Below are 20,100 nucleotides of genomic sequence, written 5' to 3'. Positions count from 1 at the left end.
CCTGAGCTTCCATTTGGGGAAAGATCAGGGGGCTAAAGGAAAGCTGTATTTCCCAAAGCTTAAGCCTAGACAAACTAAGGTGTTCCTCCTCCTTTCCCTGAGGGCACCTGGGGCGTAGGTCTGGTCTGGAATTGTGGAGGGTAGGGTCAAATCAAAGCCTTCGACTAGCTCCGTCCCCTTTGTTCTCGGCTTTTATAGGAACACAGGGATGGAGCCGTGGTGGGAGGACCCCAGAGCTCCCCGCCCCCCAACCTGTCATTGCCCTCCCGACTAGGGAAGATTCTGCCCATTCTTCAGTTGCCTCCCACCCCCTTCTACCTTCCACCTGTCCGGGTCTCCCAGGCTCAAGGCTCTCCACCGTAGGCCTCCCCATCCCTCCTTCCCAGCCTCTCCTGGCACAGTGCCAGGCTGCTTGGCTAGGAACCCGAGATCGATAAGTGGATGTTGTGCTGATTAGCTCCGGCCTGGCTGCTGCAGCTCGAGAGAGCGTGTGAACATGGGGCGGGGCTCGAGGATGTGGGGGTTGGGGGTGGAGGTCCCTACTGTAAACTGACAAAGTCGGAGAAATTCACATCCCTCCTTCCCCCTCACACCTCAGCTGCCCCCCAGGTCAGACACCTGGGTCTATTCCCGCCCCCCCCACCCCCCGAAGTCAAAGTCGCGGAGGAAGGAGCGCCGAAGAAACAGCTGTCTCTCGCCTCCTCCCGGGAAGACCACTCCGCACTAACGCGGCCGCCGTAGCTCTGTGTTAATTCGATTGCTCCGTCCCGAGGCTTGGAGAACGGCACCACCAGTGCAGACACAGACACAGCCGGCCCTGCCCTCCCTGCCCCAACGCACCTAGGCCTGGTTCTGTGTGTGTGTGTGTGTATGTGCGTGCGCGCGCGCGCGCAAGGGCACTCACACACGCCTGCGCGTGTCTTGAGGTGTCACTGTCTGTCTGTAAGTGGTTGTGGCTTCTTTGCATTAGTGTGAATGTGACTGTATGTGTACATTATACTCCCTTATCCTATCCGTTCTTTTGCTGGACAAGAAGGGCCCCATAGAGTGGACTGGAAGGGAAAGGCAGGAGGATAAGGAACGGGAGCTTCTTGAAGCTCCAGAGCTGGGTTCAAGTCCCTTTCCTCCTGCAGTTAGAGGAGAGGAGGAGCTGGGGAGGATGTCTAGGCATTGCCATGGAAACGCTTCTCTCTCTCTCTCTCTCTCTCTCTCTCTCTCTCTCTCTCTCATTCTTTCTCTGAACCCGCCCCCCAAGTACGTCTTTCAGGCCATGGGGGGATGGGGTGGGGGACTGGATCACAGCCTCCCTAGTCCCTGGCAAACTCCGGGCCTGGAGTGGATTTAGTGGTTGTCCTATTCTCAGGCAAGCTCGCAGCGGGGGAGGGGCGAGAGGTGGAGGCGCCGAGACCCAGAGATCCACTCTGCCCACACCAAGCAGGAAGGCTAGGTCTCTCGCTAACTGGTTCCCGCCAGGTCCGGGGCGCGAGTGGGGAGAACAAGAACGCATGTGCGGGCAATACACGGGGACACATTTGGGCGCTTCACACTCACAAAGTCGGACACACACAGACACGCAGGAAAGCATGCAACCACAAATTCAGGCAGACATAACAACCAGAAACACAATGCTGGCCCACAGACACCCTGCCCGACCCTACTGCTTCCCCTCCACCTGCCATCGGTCGTTTGGTTCCTTCACCCAGACCATATACAGGGTTTGAATTTGAGCTGGGGGTGGGAACGGGAGGGTAGGGAGAAAGATCCTTTGAATGCGTGCATGAGAAAGGGAAGGGGATGAGGACCGCAAACACCAGCACGCGCCAGCTCCGGGCTTTCCCTTCCCTTCACTCAGTCCCCCCATTTTTCCTGCCGCTCTCCCTAGAGAGTCGAGTCTGCTGGGGAGCCCTGGAGGGAGGTTACAGGCAGGGCCTTAAGCTGAAGCTTCAAGCCCCAAGCAGAGACCAGGGCTGGCTAGAAGAGTTAGGAGGCCTTCTCAGCACTGGGCCCTGCCCCTGAGAAGTCCTCGAGGCGTGTTCTCCAAACGCGGTTCCGGGAGGCTGGGAAGCAAGTTTTGGGGAGTCACCGGGTTCCCCCAAATTATTCTGCTCTAGAAGGCTCAGCATGGCGCCAGAGCCTCCATACCTTGCTCTGGTCACTCTCTTTCCCTTGCTCTCGGATAAAGTCCGGCTTCCTCCCCATTTCCTTGGTCTCCAGAGAGCTAGAACAAGTCCTCTGTGTGGTCTACAACCCTGCATTGTATGTTCATGGGTTCATGCAAATAAGACCCTTTCTCTCCCAGCTGATCTCCGGCGTTTTTCCCTCTCCTTTCATTGATTCATTCATTCCTCGATTCATTCAACAGATATTCATTGAGCGCCTACTATGTGCTAGGATGCCCCCTTTTCCGGTTCATCTATCTCAGTGAGGCAGTCCGGGAGATCCCCAGCTGTGACGCAGTTGAAGCGGGTGCCCCTGCTCCAAACAGCCAATGGAATCCTGGGGCCTGGGGCATGAGGTCATCAGTGGAGACTCCCATTGGTGGAGACGTGGAGGATGGGAAGCCCCCCTCCCCACTTATCCGTTTCAGGGGCCCGCTAAACCTGAGGGCACTGGGCCTCCCTCATTCCTACCTGCTGCTACCTTCAGGGGATACTAGGATGGTACAGTGGAATGGGGAGGCTATGGGGGGGTACTCCCATCTTCTCCCCTCCTTCCCCCCACTTCCGGAGCAGAAGTTCCCAGACCCAGCTAAATCCAAGAAGTGGAGCTTCTTGGAGTGGTCCTGGAGTGAGGGGAAGCGAGCTGTCATTGCCGTATCTATCTACGTCCGATTTGCATGTTATTCACATAGTCAAAAGGACAAATCAAGCCCATTTTCTCAGTCCTTTCTTCTTTATCCCCAATCCTTCACTTCATTCCCTAGTGTTTCCCAACTCTTTTGTCCCTCTCTTCCCAGTATCCCCTCCAGTCTAACCCAATGCCCCTATAAGAGTTTATCTCTATATCATTATATTCTAATTGAGAAATCAACTCCACTTTCCCAGTCTTTTCTACCATTACTCCAAGCCACATCTCCTTCCCAGAATCTCCCCTCCAGCCTTTTCCCCATCGACCCCTGTCCCCCAGTCACCTCCCAGACCCTGCCTCTCACCTCTAGTACGCACCCACCTACTGCCTTTCTTCCTCAGTGCATGCCCTGCCTATCTCCCCTAGTTTCCTCCCCTCTCTTCAGTATCTCTCAGCCTCTCTCTCTTCCACTGCTCTCCATCTAGCCTCTTCTACGATGAATTGAGCTTTGCATGCTTGAAAAAGCAACTGGCCACTTCTAGGTGATGGACTAGAAGTGCAAAATGAAATAGACATTTTTTGACCTGATGTGTTGATTTGTTTTCCTTGTCTATTCTTTGTTACAAGGGAAAGTAGGTGCATCACAATAATAATGGCAAAAGAACAAGAAAAGATATTCATGTCAACAAAACATTTTTAAAGTACACAAAAGTATACAGGAAAGCAAAAGGACATTGGGAAGGGGGCACAGAGCTACTTACTACAAGTTACTACCGTGGGAAATTTAATGTACTCTTAAAAAACAACAACAATGTAATAGAAGTTTCAAGTTTCATTCATAATTCTCTCCTGTTTTTTGATGTTCATGTTTATTAATATTTGTCAAGTTTGTAAATGTAATTGAAAAAAACCTTTTTTTTTTTTAAAGAAAAGTCAGACTTTTCAGATCAATCAGTTTGAAGAGGTGGGTTCCTAGGCTGGGAAAAGGAGAAAGGGCCCATCCTGGCCATTTTTTTTCTCTTTGGGGATGGATGGGGGAGGGGTAGTCAAAGATGCCTGGAGATTTAATTGGCAAAACAAATGGTCTTGGGGGTAGGAGGACATACTCAAATTAGGCTGGAGAAGGCAGGGCCAGAGAATATTCTCCAAAGTCAACTCCCAGTGCCATACATATGATCACCCTAGATGCCCCACTCTGGTAGGGGTCAGTCCCCACCCTTCTATATGGTGCCAAGGCTGTTTCCTTCCCCCTCCCCTCAATTAAACACTAATGAGCTATCATTAATTCTCAAAGCATCAGCCCTCAGGTTGAACTGGAATCTGTGATCCAGATTGGGGTGGGAGGAGGGAGGGGGTGAGCCTAAGGCTGTCTAGAGGCCAACACAGAGCCACAGCCCAGGATCTGGGGGTGGGAGTGGAGGGGGGAGATATAGAGAATGAATGGTTGAGGCCAAGATAGTATGAATCTGTCATGCTATATGTGTTTATCACTTTGTATCTCTGAGTATGACTGTGAATGTGTGATTTTATGTCCCTGCTTAATTGTGTATCTGGGGCTGTTTTGTCTGTCCTTGAGCAACTTTGTCTCTGTCAATGTTTGAATCTATACATTTATATCTGGGTCCATGTGAAGACTGCCTGGCCTCTCTGTCTCTGGAATCTCTTCTGCTGACTCTGATACATGACGTCGGTTTTATTACAAATCAATTCTTTATAGTGAAGATCCTGCATGGATTGGTCTGAACCTGCCTAACACAAGGGAGAGGAAGTCAGGGAAGACCCAGGGGATGGGAGGTGAGAGAGGCCCTGTTGTCAGACCCTGGGCTGAGATGTGAAGAACAGAGGAAGGTAGAAGTGAGATAGCTATAGTCCTCATATGTGACCTTGGACTCCAAAATATTCCAAGGTCTCTGTGTAGGTAAAGAAGAATAGGGACCCAACCTGATGTTTCCAATAAGGCTTCCTTGGCTCTGTAATCATGTTATATCTTCTTATACTTTCCCTCGAATATAGAGTTGGAGGAGAAGAGGGCATGGAGGATCCTATTTCCCCAAAAAAAAGTTGGGGGGCCCTTCCCCCCACTCTGCTACTTGTCTGTCTGCTGAGGAGCTGGGACCTGTACAGACTAGTCCTCTTTTGGCTCCCTCCCCAGGGGAACAGATCCTTTCCAAGTGAGACAAGAGGACTGGGGAATGCTAGGGCAGTCTGGGAAGGAGCCTGAGGAGCAATCCAATGTCCCAATCCCCGCCTCCCCCTTCTCTCTGCCTGTCTCACAGACCTGGATTCTCCCCACCCACCCTTAGTTGCCACTCCCAGGCTTCACGCAGCAAGCTTTACCTGGAGACCCTTAACCAGGGCACATTCGGGGAGCTGGGTGGGGTGGAATGAAGTTTGTGCTACTACAGAGATCCCTCTTCTTTCTCTTTGATTTCCCCATTTTCATTTTCCCTTTAACTATTTGCTGTGATGACTTTGGGCAGGGAGAGGAGGTGTCAAAGGAAATACACAAAGGGCCTTGCTGGGGGTACAAGTGTCTTGAGAAGGAAGTTAGGAGAAGGGGTGATTTTAGTAGGGGATGGGACAGTCTGGGATTTGATGAAGAAGAGCGGTTCAGAAGACAGGGGACCCAAACAGCTAGAGCCTTCTCCAGTGTCTCTCTGGGATCCAGTCCATCTATTATACATTACCTTATCTTGTATCCATTAGGAAAATTCAGAAAGAGCAAAGGGGAAAGGCGGTTGAAGTGATATTGGGATCCAAAAAGAGGGGACTTTAGAAGAATTAGGTTCTCAGAATAATTTTAGGCAATGTTAGCAGTCCCCTGACCATAATATCAATGTTCCCAAACCCTAACATTTCTCTCTATCTCTCTCTCTGCAACTTGCTGGAGCTAGAAGAGGTATGGGTTAAAATCCTAGCTGTAGCAGCAACTAATTGTGTTTCCCCACACAAGTAACTTACCCTTTCTGAATCTTGGTTTTCTCATCTGCAGAATGGGGACCATAAAACCTTTATCCATTCCTCATGAGACTATTGTGAGAAAAGTACTTTGTTAACCTTAAATTTCTATGATTGTGAGCTATCATTGTTCTAAACCCAACCTTACCACCTTCCACTTTCCAGATGTGCTGTCCTTTTCTTCGTTCTCTAGGTTTATAGGTGCCTGTCCTCCAGGAATCTTAATTTTCTAGGTCCTTTGTGGGAGGGGTGATAATGACTAGAAGCCAAAGATCCCAATCTGTCTCTTTGTCTCTGTCTTAATGTGTCTCTTACACACTTCTCAGCCATCCATTTCTGTATGAAAATTCTCTGGCTTCTCAACCTGGAGACACATACGTGTTATACACACATATTCTTCATGCTGATGTTTATATGTGTATAGATTCAAGTCAACATACTCTTGTCCTTGTTAGAACTCACATGGCTTTCTGAATATACATACATCTTAGTGTCAAGGGATATGTGTGCTCCCCTTCTTGTTGGAACACAGCTCCATATTATGATACACACATGTGGTTGTGTGTTGGTAAGCATGTGTGGGTCCTGTGTTGGAGGTGCAGAACCTGTAAATATTTCATGCCTAGAGCTGGCGGCTGCCTCTCCCACTTACACTCTTGCCTGCTCTTCTCTCTCTCCAGCGCCTGTGTTTATTTGTTTAATGAATTATTTATCCATAGCCCCCCTTCTTCCCCCAGCCTCCCCCTCCTCCAGGCCCCAGCCTCTATGATTTATTGAACATGGCTCAGCTCTGCGGTTGCCACCCGCTGTCCCAGGAGCTGCATCTGGCCATGCCAACCAGAGAGCTTCCCTCTCCCATAGACCTGCTCACCTCTTTGTGACTTTAGGCACCAAGCTAGGGAGAGCACCAGAAGAGGTTAGGGAAATGGAAAAATGCCTTAAAGGTTTTAGAGTCTAGGAGGGTGGAGTCAGAGGTAAAGAAGTCCTGAGCATGGTTAAGGGAGATACTCTCATAGCTCTATGCCCAGACCTTATAGGGAAAGTCTTAGACGTTGGAGAAGAAGGCCAAAACTCTACAAGGGAAGAACTCAGGTCCCAGAAAGAAAGAACTAAATTAGTTAATCATGGGACCAAGCCCGAGGAAATCTCCAACCTCACAGAGAGATATTAAACCCTATGGCAATGAGCCCAAAGCCCTAGAGGGAATCCAGCCCCTACAGAAAAGGGCCACCCTCCTTTTCTCCCTAGCACAGATATCTTTATCATCTGGAAGAGACGAAAATGGGAATAAGGGAAGAAGTGAGGCTCCATTACTGAAAGTCTTGGACCACTGAGAGGTAAGCTATATGACAGTTGGCAACAGTTAAAAAACAAAGTGACAACATCTTATTGCCACACTATTTTAATGTTTACAAAATGGTCTTTTCTCAACAATCCTTCAAGGTAAGTAATGGAAATATTATTATCACCATTTTATGCATAAAGAAACTGAGGCCCAGAGAAATAACTAGCTGATGGCACACAATTGGTAAGTGTCACTGTCATAACCTGAATTCAGGTCTATCACTTGGTTCAGCTCTCCTTCCACTACAGCCACTTGTCTTGTGAAGAAACCATAAGAAGCTCTCAGGAGACAGAAGGGGGGGAGGCTGTTTGTGAAGTTACCTCCAAACTACCCCAAGGGGCCTAATTTATCTTCTGATTTCTTTGGAGGGAGAGGAGATCCCCTAGGGGTAAGGGGGAGTCCAGGGACAACACTGCCAGCTCTTGCCTGCTTGCTGGGCAGCTACTGGGCACAGTGCCCATTCTGGCTGGCACTGCCTACCAGGCACTTATGGAAGGTACATGATACATACGCCCTGATCCTGATGCTTTTTAATTGTGGGCATCAGGGTCAGGGGTATCCATGTGTGCCTATCTCTTGGGGCTGCTGGGAGAAGTGCCAACCTCTATGGGTACAGGGGCTTGCCTAAGTTTCTGAAAATCATGTCATCCCACCCATTAGCCTGATTCTTCCCACAAGAGGAGTTTGGCATATCCCTATACCCTATTCTTAATTCTTCCTCCTAACATTAATCTATTGGGATAAAGAAAGGGAGAGAAGAGGAAAAGAAAGAAGAGGGAAAAGAAAGTGGAACAGGGGAGCAAACAGAGGTGTGTGCCAGATATGGGCATGTGTTTTTGCTTTTGTGTGAGAGGAACTGTGTGCCTCAGCATAACTATGTGTACGGGGATTGTGTTGAAAGACCTGGTTTGTGGCCTGTGCTTTGCCCTCTTTGCTTCTGTATTCGGGTGCCTGAGAGTGTGTGTGAAAAGGTTAGGTACCATTGGCTGTACTGGGAGGAGGAGGGTAGAGGGAAAGAGTGTGTCCCTACCCCCAACAGCTGGGGAAGCCCAAGTGTGGGAATGCAAGAGGCATGTGTCAGTGTGAGGCCAGCTTCCTGGGTGTCTTTTCTTAATGACCTCTTTTGCATTTAGGAGATACCCTAAGACTCTGACCTAGGACGAGTTTTGTTGAGTTTAGAGTGCCCTCCTTCTTTCCTCTCACTCCTGTACTCCTTTGCCCATTAAGGAACAAGGATCTGGTCATGGTCCTCTCCTTCCCCTCCCCTAATCCTAATATTCTTTAGGGCCGGAGTTCACCTTTAACTTACCTCCCCTATCCCACCCCTCCACCCCCTACCCTGCTGTCTGGGAAAGGCTACCAGGTCACCAGCTGTTCAGCCCTTAGTGCCAACCAAGGGCAAATAGCAATCTCTCCTGCCCCAGGGTATCTGTCCACCTGCCTCCTCATATTTTGCCCTCTGGGGACTGGCAAGGGGAGAAAGCAGAAAGGGGAGGATTGTTCTGTTACCAGATGTAAATGTGTAAAACGATTTGCAAAGTGTAAACACTATATAGGTATAAGTTGTCGGTCATTGCTGTTGGTGCTTCTCTCTGTCCTCAAAAGACATCCCTCTCCCATCCCCAGTCATTTTCTGGATTAGAGACCCTTGAGATCTTTCATGCCCAGCCCTCACTCAGATCTTCCAGGTGGCAGATAGAGAGACTTAGACCTTATAGTCTTGGGAGTCTTGGATTAGTTTAGACCCACCCTGTCCCGGAGAGGAGGAGAGGTAGCCCTGGCTTCTAGCTTCCCAATCTCTTCCCTTGGGGAATTCCTTTTTGGAAGAGGCGCACTGCGAGTCCTTTTGGTAGCATCTCATGCCGAGCCAGGGGAAGAGGAGGAGGAGCAGAAAGCGCAAGCGCGTTCCCGAGAGGGGAGGGAAGCCCGGGTTCCCATCTCCCACGCGCAGCGCGAGCTTAGGAGAGGAAGGGAGAGGGGCGGGGCCTTCGGGTGGGTGGGCGCGCGCCGGGGGCGGGGCGTCGGGGGCGCGCAGGGCAAGCGGAGGGGGAAGGGTGGGGGCGTGGCCTAGGGCTCGGGGGCCGGCGGCGGCGGCGGCGGCGGCAGCAGGGAGCTGGGAAGCGGAGAAGCGGGGAGCGGAGCTCAGTCGGGGGGCGGCGGCGGCGGCGGCTCCGGGGATGGCGGCGGCTCCGCTGCTGCTGCTGCTGCTGCTGGTGCCCGTGCCGCTGCTGCCGCTGCTGGCCCAGGGGCCCGGGGGGGCGCTGGGGAACCGGCATGCGGTGTACTGGAACAGCTCCAACCAGCAGTGAGTCCGAGGGAACCCGGAGACCCCGGGGAGGGTGGGGGTTCGGGAGAGGCTGGGGCTCGAAGAGGAAGGGCAGATCGGGAGGCGCCGGGGGGATCTGGGGAGATGGGGGTGGGGGGCATCAGGAGTCTAGTAGGGAATGCAAGGAGAGGCCTGGGAGGAGGGGTCGGAGTAGGTCGGAAAGAAGGGGGCGCTGGGGACGTTGGTGGGGCGCGGGGTGGGGAAGCCTGAAGATCAGGGCATCAGGGTCTTGGGATAGGTGCGCTGAAGAGATTGGGGCCGGTTCAGGAGGGAGAGGGAGCTGGGGGCGTCTGGGAAGACTCAAGGGGAGTATCTGAGGGCGCTGATTTAGGAGGTTGGGGAGCAGTAGCGTAGGGGGATGTGCTAAGGCAACTGTCCAGATCTCCGGAACCTCTTTCCCTCTCCCCATTTCTCCCGGCACCACACAGCGGGAGTCGCACGCCCCCGTCCTACATCCCCACCCTCCTTCCCCGCCCCCGTGCTTGGTCAGGGGGCCCGGATTTGGGGGTGTCTGGGAAGCCCTGGAAGGAGAGACCAACTTAGGGAAGGCAGATTTCAGAAGGCCACTGACCTGTTTTCATTTGGGAGGATGTTTAAGGGCCGGGTTTGGGGTTCTCTCTCAGTCTCATCTCTTCAAAGTGGGGGGCGAGGGACTTACGGAGGGGGAGGGAGTTGTCTCTATCTTTGAATCTCCCCGAGAGGACAGGAAAAATGTGTGTTATGGTGTCTGTGTGAATGTCAGCTTCTGAGTGTGTGGGTTGTGTCGCTGACTTGGGGTACCCTGCCTGGACTCGCTGTTCGCTCCAGAATGAGAGCTGTGGAGCGATAAAGAGATAGAGAGATATGGAGGATGAAGCGTTGGGGAGGGGGGGCTGTCATGTCACAAACACACACACTCAGCTTGGAGATGGTGTGTGTGTGTGCCTCTAAGTGTGAGCGGGCGTGCGCCGCTGTCAATGTGCATGTGTCTGAGTGTGTGATTTGTGTGTCTGCGTCGACGATGGTGTCTGGGGGTGGGGTAGGGGTGATGGTAGGAGGGGGCTGTCAGCCTGTTGGGGAAGGGGCGGTCAGGGTTCATTTAGGCTTGTGTGTGGAGAATGGGAATGTGTGGTTATGCCTGAGTTCGTGTGGTTGTCAGTGTCTCGGTCTCCGGGATATCTGTGTGGTACGTCTGGGTCAGGTTGTGTATGTTTTCCTCGGATGTGTATGCTGGGCGTTTGTGGTTGTGTGTTTCGGCTGGGCTTGTCACTGTGTGTCTGCTGTGCCCTGGCTATTCATCTTCGTGTGGTGGTGTGGCCCGGTTCTGCTTGTCAGTCCTTGCTTCTCTCTCACTCTTCGCTGCCCTTGTTTCCTCCTCCCCACGGAGCTGCTGTGTGTATCACCCTCGCTTCTTCCGAGTGTCGAGTGTGTATGTGGGGGGGTCTGTCCCTAGAGGCGCAGGGGGTATAAGGGGAGCTCACTGTCACACCTGCCTGGGCGGCGACGAGAGAAGCTCTGGATGTTGCCTCCTCCCCAAGGGAAGAGGATGCCTTGGGGAGCAAACCGTAATGCCCTAGAGGGAGGGGGCTCCGGAGAACAGAGCAGCCCCTACCCCCAACCTCCCAGGGGAGGGGCTGCCTCGCGCGGCTTCGTTCTTTGTTGTTTTGGGCTCAGCGGCTCCCCCTCCTCCTAGCGCCCGGAGTGTCAGACTGGGGGGTGGGGTAGGAATGAGCCAACATTTCCCCCCCTCCACAATCTTGGAAATCTGAAGTGGTGGGGGATTTGTCTCTTGGCCTGCCCCCTCCCCCAGTGGGAAGGGAAGAGCTTCGAAGGGCTAGGGGAAATGATTGGGGGGTGGTAAGATGGCTCCCCCTCCCCACTTTTCTCTTCTTTCCCCCACCCCTTGGGCACGCACGCCTCTCCGCCCCTCTAGAGTCTGGTGGAGAGTCGGGAGCGCGTAGGTAAGGGGGCTCTCGGGTCTCCCCGCTGCCCTTAAGGGGTCCTCCCGCTTTGAAATGCGATGGTGATGGTGGGGGGGACACAGGACTTGATCCTGAGGGGTTGGTGGTGGGAAGGTCAGGGCCTCCCCAACCTGAGCACAGGTGATAATTCCAGTGTAGGAGTGGGGGCGGTTCGGGCTGGGGGAGTGGTAACTCTCCCCTTGGCTGCCTTGCATTGAAGAGTGTCGGGTGAGTAGGGGGACATGTCTTAAGGGCGAGTAGGGCACCGCCCCCCCTCTTTGCTTCCCTCGGCCTTTGTTGCCGCTGCGCCCGGGCTCCCCGGCTCCCTCACTGCGGCAGCCGCGGCCCCATAAATCGTGAGAGCGACGTGCTCCGGAGCCGGGAGAAGAGAGGGCCGGGGAGCTGGGGGCGGGGAGCCGGAGAGCTTGGGGGCGGGGCCCTACTGAGCCACAGGCTTCCACCGCCCCCCACCCCCACCCGGGGTCACGTGGGGAGGGGCTCTATTTGCCACCCCCGGATCACGTGGGAAGGGTCTCTGGCCCCCTTGGGGGTCACGTGGGGAGGGCCCTTGCTATCCCGCCCCTTAGAGGTCACGTGGGAAGGGTCTTTATATTCACCCCTCCCTTAACACCCCCCCCCCCCCGTTAATTGAGGAGGGTCTGTCACCTAATGAGGTCACGTTGGGGGTGGGCAGCCAGGGGGCAAAGAGGCACAGGTTTCCAGGTCCAAAACCTATAGAGGGGCCCCTTAGTGGGAGCACAGTCTGGACAGACTGCACCTGCTGGGCAGACTGTGGCCAAAGTGGGAGGGCTATGTGTAAAACCAAGATGGGTATGGGGTTGGGGGGTAGAGAAGGAAATAAAAGGGACCTGAATTGTAGGCTACAATCAGCCCAGGAATTGAGCTTGACAGAGGACATGTCTGGGGTCCTCTGGGTCTGTTTCTGTCTCATATCCTTGCGTATGTGTAGATCTGGTCTCTTGGCTCCCCCCCACCCCAATTTCTTGGTCTGTGTCTATTAGTGTCTCACACCGTGCTTGTCTCTTTATCACTGCCTTGGTTTCAGTCTCTCTCTACCTTTACCTATGCCTCTGTTCCGATTTCTGCCTCTGTTCTCTGCCTTTGCGGGACTCTACCTCGCTCGGTCTTCGTTTCCTATGTTCCTGGTAGCTTCTATGTCTGTGTGCCACTGTCTTTGCTTCCCTTCGTCTCTCTCCTCTGTCTCTTACTCTCTGCTTCAGTCTCTGTGTGTCTCTCCGCTCCTCTCCGCCGCTGCAGATCAATAAACCTTCGCCGCCGCCGCTGCTGTCGCAGGGAGGAGGGGGCGGTGGGGGGCGGGCGGTGCTCATTCTCCGCCCCCAGTCGGGGTAGGGGAAAGTCCGGGGCATAGACCCGGAGCTGTGGGGATGGGAGGAGGCGAGCCTTTGCAGGGAGAGGTTCTTCACGGTCTCCCGGGGCCCTGGGGCCTTACTGTTGGGATGCTCCCGCGGGGATGTTGAGACGACCCAGGGTGGGGTGGGCTGGATGGGAGGGCGCCTAAACGTGCACGCGCGCTGGAGAGAGCGCTCTCGCCCCCTCTCTTCTCCCACCCGGGAGGACGCGCAGACCCCCACGTCGCGCGCACGTGGCCCAAGCCTCTACTTGCTGTATGGAAAAACTGAAAGCGCTGCTGCGGGAGCGCGCAAGGGAGCCGGCGCTCCAGTGCCTAACGCCGGGGTAGGGAGGCGAGAGAAGAGCGAGATTTGGGTCTTCCTTTCCTCTCTCTTCTTAGTCGCCCTACGTCTCAGCTCCTCCCCTCTGCACCCCAGAGTTGCTCTTTGCTGTTATGGTGGGGGCGTGTAGGGATTTTAATAAGTCCTCAGGGATCCCCTTCTCCCCCTCTCCCCACTCGCAGCCCAGGCTTTCCTCGTTAGTTGCCCTGTTTGTGCATCCCTAATTGCCCCGAGGGGAGAGACCCAAGCCACCCCGCCACTTCCCTCTCGGGGCGCCTTAGTGTTAGGGCGGGGACACAGCTTGAAAGCCAGAATGCTTGAGTCCCTCTCCCAGGTCTGCTAAGGGGTCAGTACTCTGGAGATGGTGGGGGCGATAGAGTTGGGCAGGCGATAGAGGGAGTGGTCCACAAGCTCGTTATAGCTCTAACTAAATGGATAAAAGGTGATGATGTAGTAGTGATAGAAAGGAGGAAAGTAGAAAGAAAGAAAGAAGCGGACTCCGGATATAGCCAGAGATCTGTGTTGCTGAAATAATGGGGTGAGGGGGCAATATAGCATGGTGGGGATGCGTCTAGCCTTGATCAGAGCTGGGGATGTGAGAGGTACTGGGTAGGGCAACCCAGGGTTTCGGCTTTCGGTGTACGTGGACTAAAGAGAAGGGTAAGAAGTAGAATAAAGACAGTTGGTTCTAAGGAGCATGGGTCTGGGTCCCCCTTCCCCGCATACACACTACGCTCCCTTGAGGCCTTAGCTTAGCTTCCTTGGGAACTGGGAGGGGGTAATCAATGCAGTTCTCCTCCCCACAACACTGGGGAAAGAGTAGGACTGACAGTTTCAATTAAAGTGCTGAATTCAACCCTACGCCTCCCTGGAGTAGCGGTTGGGGAAGCCTGGCACCAGCCCCTCCCCCACCAGCTGCCAATTGGACAAAAAACCTTTGAGGGAGAGGCTGTGATGGGGCAAATGCCCATTCCCCACATGGTGGGGATGGGGGGGAGAGGGAGGGAATTTAGGGAATACGTTGAACAGAGATTTACATTCTACCCCATTCTGGGTAGGGAGAGGTAACAGCTACCGCCCGGCTTCTCTTTTATAAGGCTCCCATTGCCAGCTCTACTAATTAAGCTGAGGCACCTGAGGAGTGATACTTGCTGGAATGAGGTGGGGGTGGGGGTGGAGTATAGGAGTGGTGTAACTGGGTGGAGCTGATTTGGGGTGGGCATGTAGGTATTAGGCGGGGCCAGAAGACAGAGGCCCCAGTGTAATGAAGAGGATGAAATTGGCACGAGGCATAGTGAGGGGGCTGTGCTGGCACACCACCCCCCAAATTCTCAATGTCTCTTCAGCCTTGAGAGAGAAGAGGGAATCTTTAGGGTTGGGGGTGGAGAGGGCCCTTGGGCGGAGGCTGAAAGCCCAGCCCAGTCAAACCCGTTTGCCTGCTCCCAGTGCCCCAGGCCAGAGCTCCTGCCCACCCAGGTACCTGGGCCAGGGAGGGGCCTGAGTGACCCATCACCCCCGTGGGAACCAAGTGGAGAGGGTGGCATACTTGATGACTCAATGGGGGTAGTGCCTTTTTCTCACAAGGGGTGCCCCTAAGGTTGTGAACATTCCAACTGGCAGGACAACTCAGCCCTGGAAAAAGGGTTCTCCAAGCAGGGTGGGAAGGGGATGGAAAGGCTAGAGAAGTAGGGCAAGGGGGAGTGGGACCCTCTGTGCCACCCTATACTGAGGCTCCCAAGCTTGTTACCCTAATAGCTGCTAATTAATATTTGTTGAACCAGGAATTGCTTAGTGACATTTGGGGGATACAGTGCCTGTCCCCATGGTGTTCCCAGGCACTGGGGTCCCCAAATGAATTGGTACTTTTCCTTAATTTCCTTGCTACCCCTCATCCCAGGAAAGAGAATATTCCCCAAAGGGTAAAGTGAAATATGGCCCCTGTTACTTTCTCCATCTAGTTACCCCACCCCATCAGTGACCCCATTCACTGCAGGAGAGGGGATAAAATGAGAATTTTGATGGCACCAATGAAGTGGTCAGGCAGCATCTCCAACATTAAAGGATGAAGGGACTGGGGTTCCCAGTATTCAGCATGATACAGTGGACTAGGGCTGTGCTCCTTACTCTCTGTGTGACCTTGGACAAGTCATTTAATTTCTATAGGTCTCAGTTTCCATATCTGTAAAACAGGTTTGGACCAGATGACTTTAGAGATCTCCTCCAGTTCTAAATCTATCATCCTATGATTCTTTGACCTTTTAAAGGGAGGCCAAGCCTCTTTGTGTGGGTGTTGAGCCCCTTACATATTTTTCTGCTTGGAACTATTGGTGGATGGGCAGCTATGCCCCGGTTGGGAGGGGAAGCAGGGTGTGAAATAAGAGCTTTGGTAGTTTGGTATGATGCTAAGTGAGATCCATCCCTTGGGCTGTTTGGTGGTCAAAGTCAGGGTAATAAATCCCTTTGTGGGACAAAGGGGTGTGAGAAAAGACACCCAACAAGGAGCTGAGGGAAAATGGGGCAGGGTCTATCTGAGAATGTGAGTGAACTAGCAAGAGGGGAGGGGAGGGGCAGAGAGAGGGCCAGTGAATGGGAGCTGGGGCTGTCAGCATATCAGGTACATCTACACAGCACAGGTAGGACTTAGTTTACATACGGGCGTCTGGTGGGGCAAATACTGGATGCTGAACATACTTGTGCATCTGCCTTAGGACTAATACATGTGCATGCATGAGGCTTATGAGTGTATGTTTGAGGACAGACTCAATCTGACACGCCAGGAGGTGGCAAGTGTGAAAGGTGTGCTGGGTGGGAAGGTGTCCTTCAGACTGACATGGTGGGGAACCTCACGGTTCAGCTTAAAACCCTCCCAGGTCCCCCAGGTGTACTGTGGGGGATGGGTACTCCTGGCCAGCCCGGGAGTCGCCTGGGCCTGCTACGTTGCCATGGTAACCAACGCACATGTTTTCCCCTTTGCACATACTCCCTTTAGTGGGCAGGGCTTAGATTGCCTGAGCCTCTGCTGCCCCCAGGTGGTGTCTATAGGCTGGAAATGAATGAATGAACATAGAGGAGAACCTAGAGGGAAGAAGGCCAGGGATATATGGTCCTAATTACTGGGGAAAGTGGCCTGGGTCCCCCTGCAGGAAGGAAAGAAAAGAAATTGAAGCTGAAGAAAGGCTGGGACTGGGAGGAGAAAGTGAGAAGTTGCAGGGATCCTAGGGTAAGAAAACTAGAAAGACATTGGAGAAGGGTAGAGAGCTGGGGGGTAGGCATGAGGGGGAAGACACCAGGGAAGATATGGTGGGAAGACACTGGGGAGAGGAGCAGGGATTGGGGAGGAGACTAGGGGAGAAAAGGTGGATGGGGAAGAAAGAAGAATGGGGAGGATATTGGGGGGCAGGGAAGGGACACAAAAGAAGGTCTGAGGGACACTAAGGGAGAAGGGTGGGGCTGGGAAGACACTGAGAATATGTACAGGGGCTGGGGAACATTAGAGAAGAAGTTAGGGGATACCAAGGGAAGAGGGTCAGAGGATGAGGTGGAGAGGAAAGGACTAGGACAATACCGGGGAGATGAGCAGGGCTAAGGGGACTCTAGAATAGAGGGGATGGCTGGGGGCACAGAAGAAAGGGGAGAGACTGGGACAACAGGGGAAAGGTGGGGTGGAAAAGATTGTGGGGGAGATGGACAGGTGCTGGGTTAACTTTAGGGGAGGAGGGAGAAGAGTCTGGGGAGGGGAAGAAAGGTACGGGGAGGGAGCAAGAGTTAAAGGCGCTGGAGGAGAGGGGAGGGGAATACTGGTGAAAGAGAGAGAATGAGAAAGGATACTGAGGAAAAATGGTTAGGTTGGAAGCCCAGGAGAAAGGATCAAGGGCAGAAAGGGTACTGGAGAGATGGGTGGGACTGTGGGGACACTATAGGATTGGGAAGGGGCTGATGGCCGCTGGGGGAAAAGGGAAGAGGAGTGAGGAGAATATCGTAGGAGAAGGTGGGTGCACTGAAAGACCATGGGGGCTGTAGTGTGACTTTGGAGGCAGTGAAGGGAGGAGGGCCGGTCTTGGGTTCTGATTACCTCCCTTCGCCCTGCAGCCTACGGCGAGATGGTTACACGGTCCAGGTGAACGTGAACGATTACCTGGACATCTACTGCCCACACTACAACAGCTCAGGCTCAGGGCCGGGAGCCGGCCCGGGACCCGGAGGCGGGGCGGAACAGTATGTGCTGTATATGGTGAGCCGAAGTGGCTACCGAACCTGCAATGCCAGCCAGGGTTTTAAGCGCTGGGAATGCAACCGACCCCACGCTCCCCACAGCCCCATCAAGTTCTCAGAGAAGTTCCAGCGTTATAGCGCCTTCTCACTGGGCTATGAGTTCCATGCAGGCCACGAGTACTACTACATCTGTGAGTGACAGACCCAAGATTGGATGGGACGGGGCGGGGCATGGGAAGAGGGAGGGGGCGGGGCCTCAGAATAGCAGTTTCTGTAAGTTACAGTTTGAGGGCGGGGCCTCGAGGCTACAATATCTATGAATGACAGCTCAAGGACCAGGTGTAGGAAAGGGTCCTTGGACACAGTCCATGTCCTGGACAGCCTTGGGCAGGGGCGCATGGAGAAGTTGGAACTTTGGGACTAGGCTGTCACTATCAGTGATAATCACTCTGGGATGGGATATAGGGAAGGGGCAGCATAGTGCTGTGAATGACATACCAGGAGCTGGGGGGAGGGAGGGACCAAGGATATAAATGTATGTAGAGTGGGGTCAGACTAGGGAGTATCTCCAGGAGATCTTCCTGGTGTGGGTCTGAAGGTGACAGCTGTGCTCAACACCCCCTAAGAGACTAGGGGGCCAATAGGAAAGGTTTGTTTTTGTGTGGATAGAGGAGGGCTGGGAGGAGGGTGGATTTTCTACCCTGGGAGTCCTGGAGTCCAGTTCAGTCTGTCTCCTCCCTCAGCAACGCCCACCCACAACCTGCACTGGAAGTGTCTGAAGATGAAGGTATTCGTCTGCTGTGCCTCCAGTGAGTATCCCTTCTCCAATGTCAGCCGTCTCCCAATCCCCGGCTCCCCCGCTTTGGGGCACCCCCCAGCTTCCTGGGGGTGGGGGCAGAGGCAGGACTGGGGAGGAGTTTATCCCCCAGCTGTAGCAGAGGGGAAGGGGGTCCTGGCCCTGACGAGTTCCCCTCCTCTCTTCCCCATCCCCCACCCCACCCCGCAGCATCGCACTCCGGGGAGAAGCCGATCCCCACTCTCCCCCAGTTCACCATGGGCCCCAATGTGAAGATCAACGTGCTGGGTGAGTCTGCGCAGCGCCCTCTGGTGGCCACTGCTGGAACTGCAGCCCCACCCTCACTGGTGCCTTCCCTTCTGGATCACCTTTGCATGTGCCCATCCCTCCCGGACCCACAAAGGGTATAGAACCCCTTCCTCCCCATTACCTGTGGGTGGGCATATCCCTTGCTCTGCTGCTATCCCACTGCCGCGTTCCCCTCCTCTCCCCCAGGCCCAGTCCTCATCTGTATGTTTATCCACAGAGGACTTTGAGGGAGAGAATCCCCAGGTGCCCAAGCTGGAGAAGAGCATCAGTGGGACCAGCCCAAAGCGGGAACACCTGCCCCTTGCTGTGGCCATCGCCTTTTTCCTCATGACTCTCTTGGCCTCCTAGCTCTGCTCCCAGAGCAGGGAGAGGTGGAGGGCAGGGCTGGTGGAAGGAGCAGCCAAACCACCATCACCTTTCCGGAGGGAACTTTCTTCCCTGGATGGATGTGGGGTAGACCCTATGATGGCTGTGCCCACCCCTCCCCGGTGCCACACTAAGGGCTGGGCACTGTAACTCTACCAGGCATCCTGTTAGCAGGAACCCCAGGTCAGCCTGGGTCCTGCCTTGTGGCTCTGGAGATTTTTGGTACCAAATTGGGAGGGGAAAGAGGGGGGTTTTGGGCAGTGCCCAACTTCCTGCCTCCTCCTGGTGCCCTCCACCCTGTCCCCTGGTGCCCTTTCCTTCTTTCCTCCGAGACAGACCCCGACTAAGTTCCAGAAAGAGCAATTTGGAGTCTAGGAGACAAATCTGTCCCTCCTCTCCAGGGGCAGAGCCAGGCCCCCTATCAGGGGGAGGGGACAAAGTGGGTGAGGGGGTGGGCACTGCCTGCTGCCCCCTCCCCCTGTTTACAGCAATAAGCACGTTCCCCTCCCCTGCCCCCACCCTAATCCCACCTCATCCCAGGATTGTGGTTTGGATGGAGACCAAGTTTACAAGTAGTCACCCTGGGGGTGGGGGAGGGGTAAGGGCAAATTAACAAGGGTGGCTCGGGTGGCAGGTGGGCATGTACAGTCTCTATATCTCTATATATAATGTACAGACAGACAGAGTCCCTTTCCCTTCCTAATTCCCTGGTCCCTTCTTTAACCTTCCCCTCCAGTTTTGGATCCCTTCCCCTACCAGGCCCGGCCCCTACCCTGGGAGCCACCCCTGGCCCCTCGTTTGTCTTCTGTGAAGACACGACCTATGCAACGCACAGACACTTTTGGAGACCGTGAGACAACAACAACCCCCTCCCCCCCCCCCCAGAGACCGGGACCCAACCCTTAAACCTCCCCACCCCCACCTGCCCAACCCCCCTCCTCCGGGACCTTTTTCAAGTGCTTTGGCTGTGACTTTCATACTCTGCTCTTAGTCTAAAAAAATAAACGCCAGATAAAAACAACACAATTTCCGTGTGTGTCTGTGTGTGTGTGTGTGTGTGTGTACACTTGCTTGAGTGTTAATGTCTCAAGTCAATGTCTATAGAGAGGGGAGAAGGAAACTAAGGGAAGGGTAGAGAAACGTTTGAGCAACTACCCAACACTATTGATTAAGCATCTTCAAAGGAGGAAGAGGTGGTAGGGTCCTGTGTGGGGCACTGGGAGGGTGACACAGATATGGGCAATTGACTTAACTCATTGCTGGAGATGAAGAGTACATAGAAAGCATGGGACTTGGGTGGGAGGTGTCATTCTGGAGGAGATTTGGTAGGTCAAGGTATAGAGAAGGTG

At 53.9% G+C, this 20,100-nt stretch overlaps 1 protein-coding gene across 2 annotated transcripts; it reads left to right on the top strand.

Annotated features, from left to right (window-relative positions):
* Positions 1-9,267: 9,267 nt before the first annotated feature.
* Positions 9,268-19,365, top strand: EFNA3 (ephrin A3). 2 transcript variants are annotated; one of them, XM_036757252.1, is made up of 5 exons: positions 9,268-9,395; positions 17,158-17,471; positions 18,024-18,089; positions 18,287-18,364; positions 18,603-19,365. In XM_036757252.1, the coding sequence occupies exons 1-5, from the start codon at positions 9,268-9,270 to the stop codon at positions 18,731-18,733; spliced, it is 717 nt and encodes a 238-aa protein (XP_036613147.1). In that variant the 3' UTR covers positions 18,734-19,365. The 2 variants fall into 2 exon arrangements, with proteins under 2 accessions (XP_036613147.1, XP_036613148.1); XM_036757253.1 differs by lacking the exon at positions 18,287-18,364.
* The last annotated feature ends 735 nt before the right edge of the window (positions 19,366-20,100 follow it).

Source organism: Trichosurus vulpecula, chromosome 4, assembly GCF_011100635.1.
Source record: "Trichosurus vulpecula isolate mTriVul1 chromosome 4, mTriVul1.pri, whole genome shotgun sequence".
Lineage (NCBI taxonomy): Eukaryota > Metazoa > Chordata > Mammalia > Diprotodontia > Phalangeridae > Trichosurus > Trichosurus vulpecula.
Note: the sequence above shows the minus strand (reverse complement) of the source record. Positions and strands in the feature narration are given on the sequence as shown.

Excerpts from the sequence above, each read along its gene's own strand:
- EFNA3 (XM_036757252.1), top strand. The coding sequence starts at position 9,268 with ATGGCGGCGGCTCCGCTGCTGCTGCTGCTGCTGCTGGTGCCCGTGCCG. Across the intron at positions 9,396-17,157 it reads TGGAACAGCTCCAACCAGCA|CCTACGGCGAGATGGTTACA; the intron begins GTGAGTCCGAGG and ends TTCGCCCTGCAG. Across the intron at positions 18,090-18,286 it reads ATTCGTCTGCTGTGCCTCCA|CATCGCACTCCGGGGAGAAG; the intron begins GTGAGTATCCCT and ends CCCACCCCGCAG.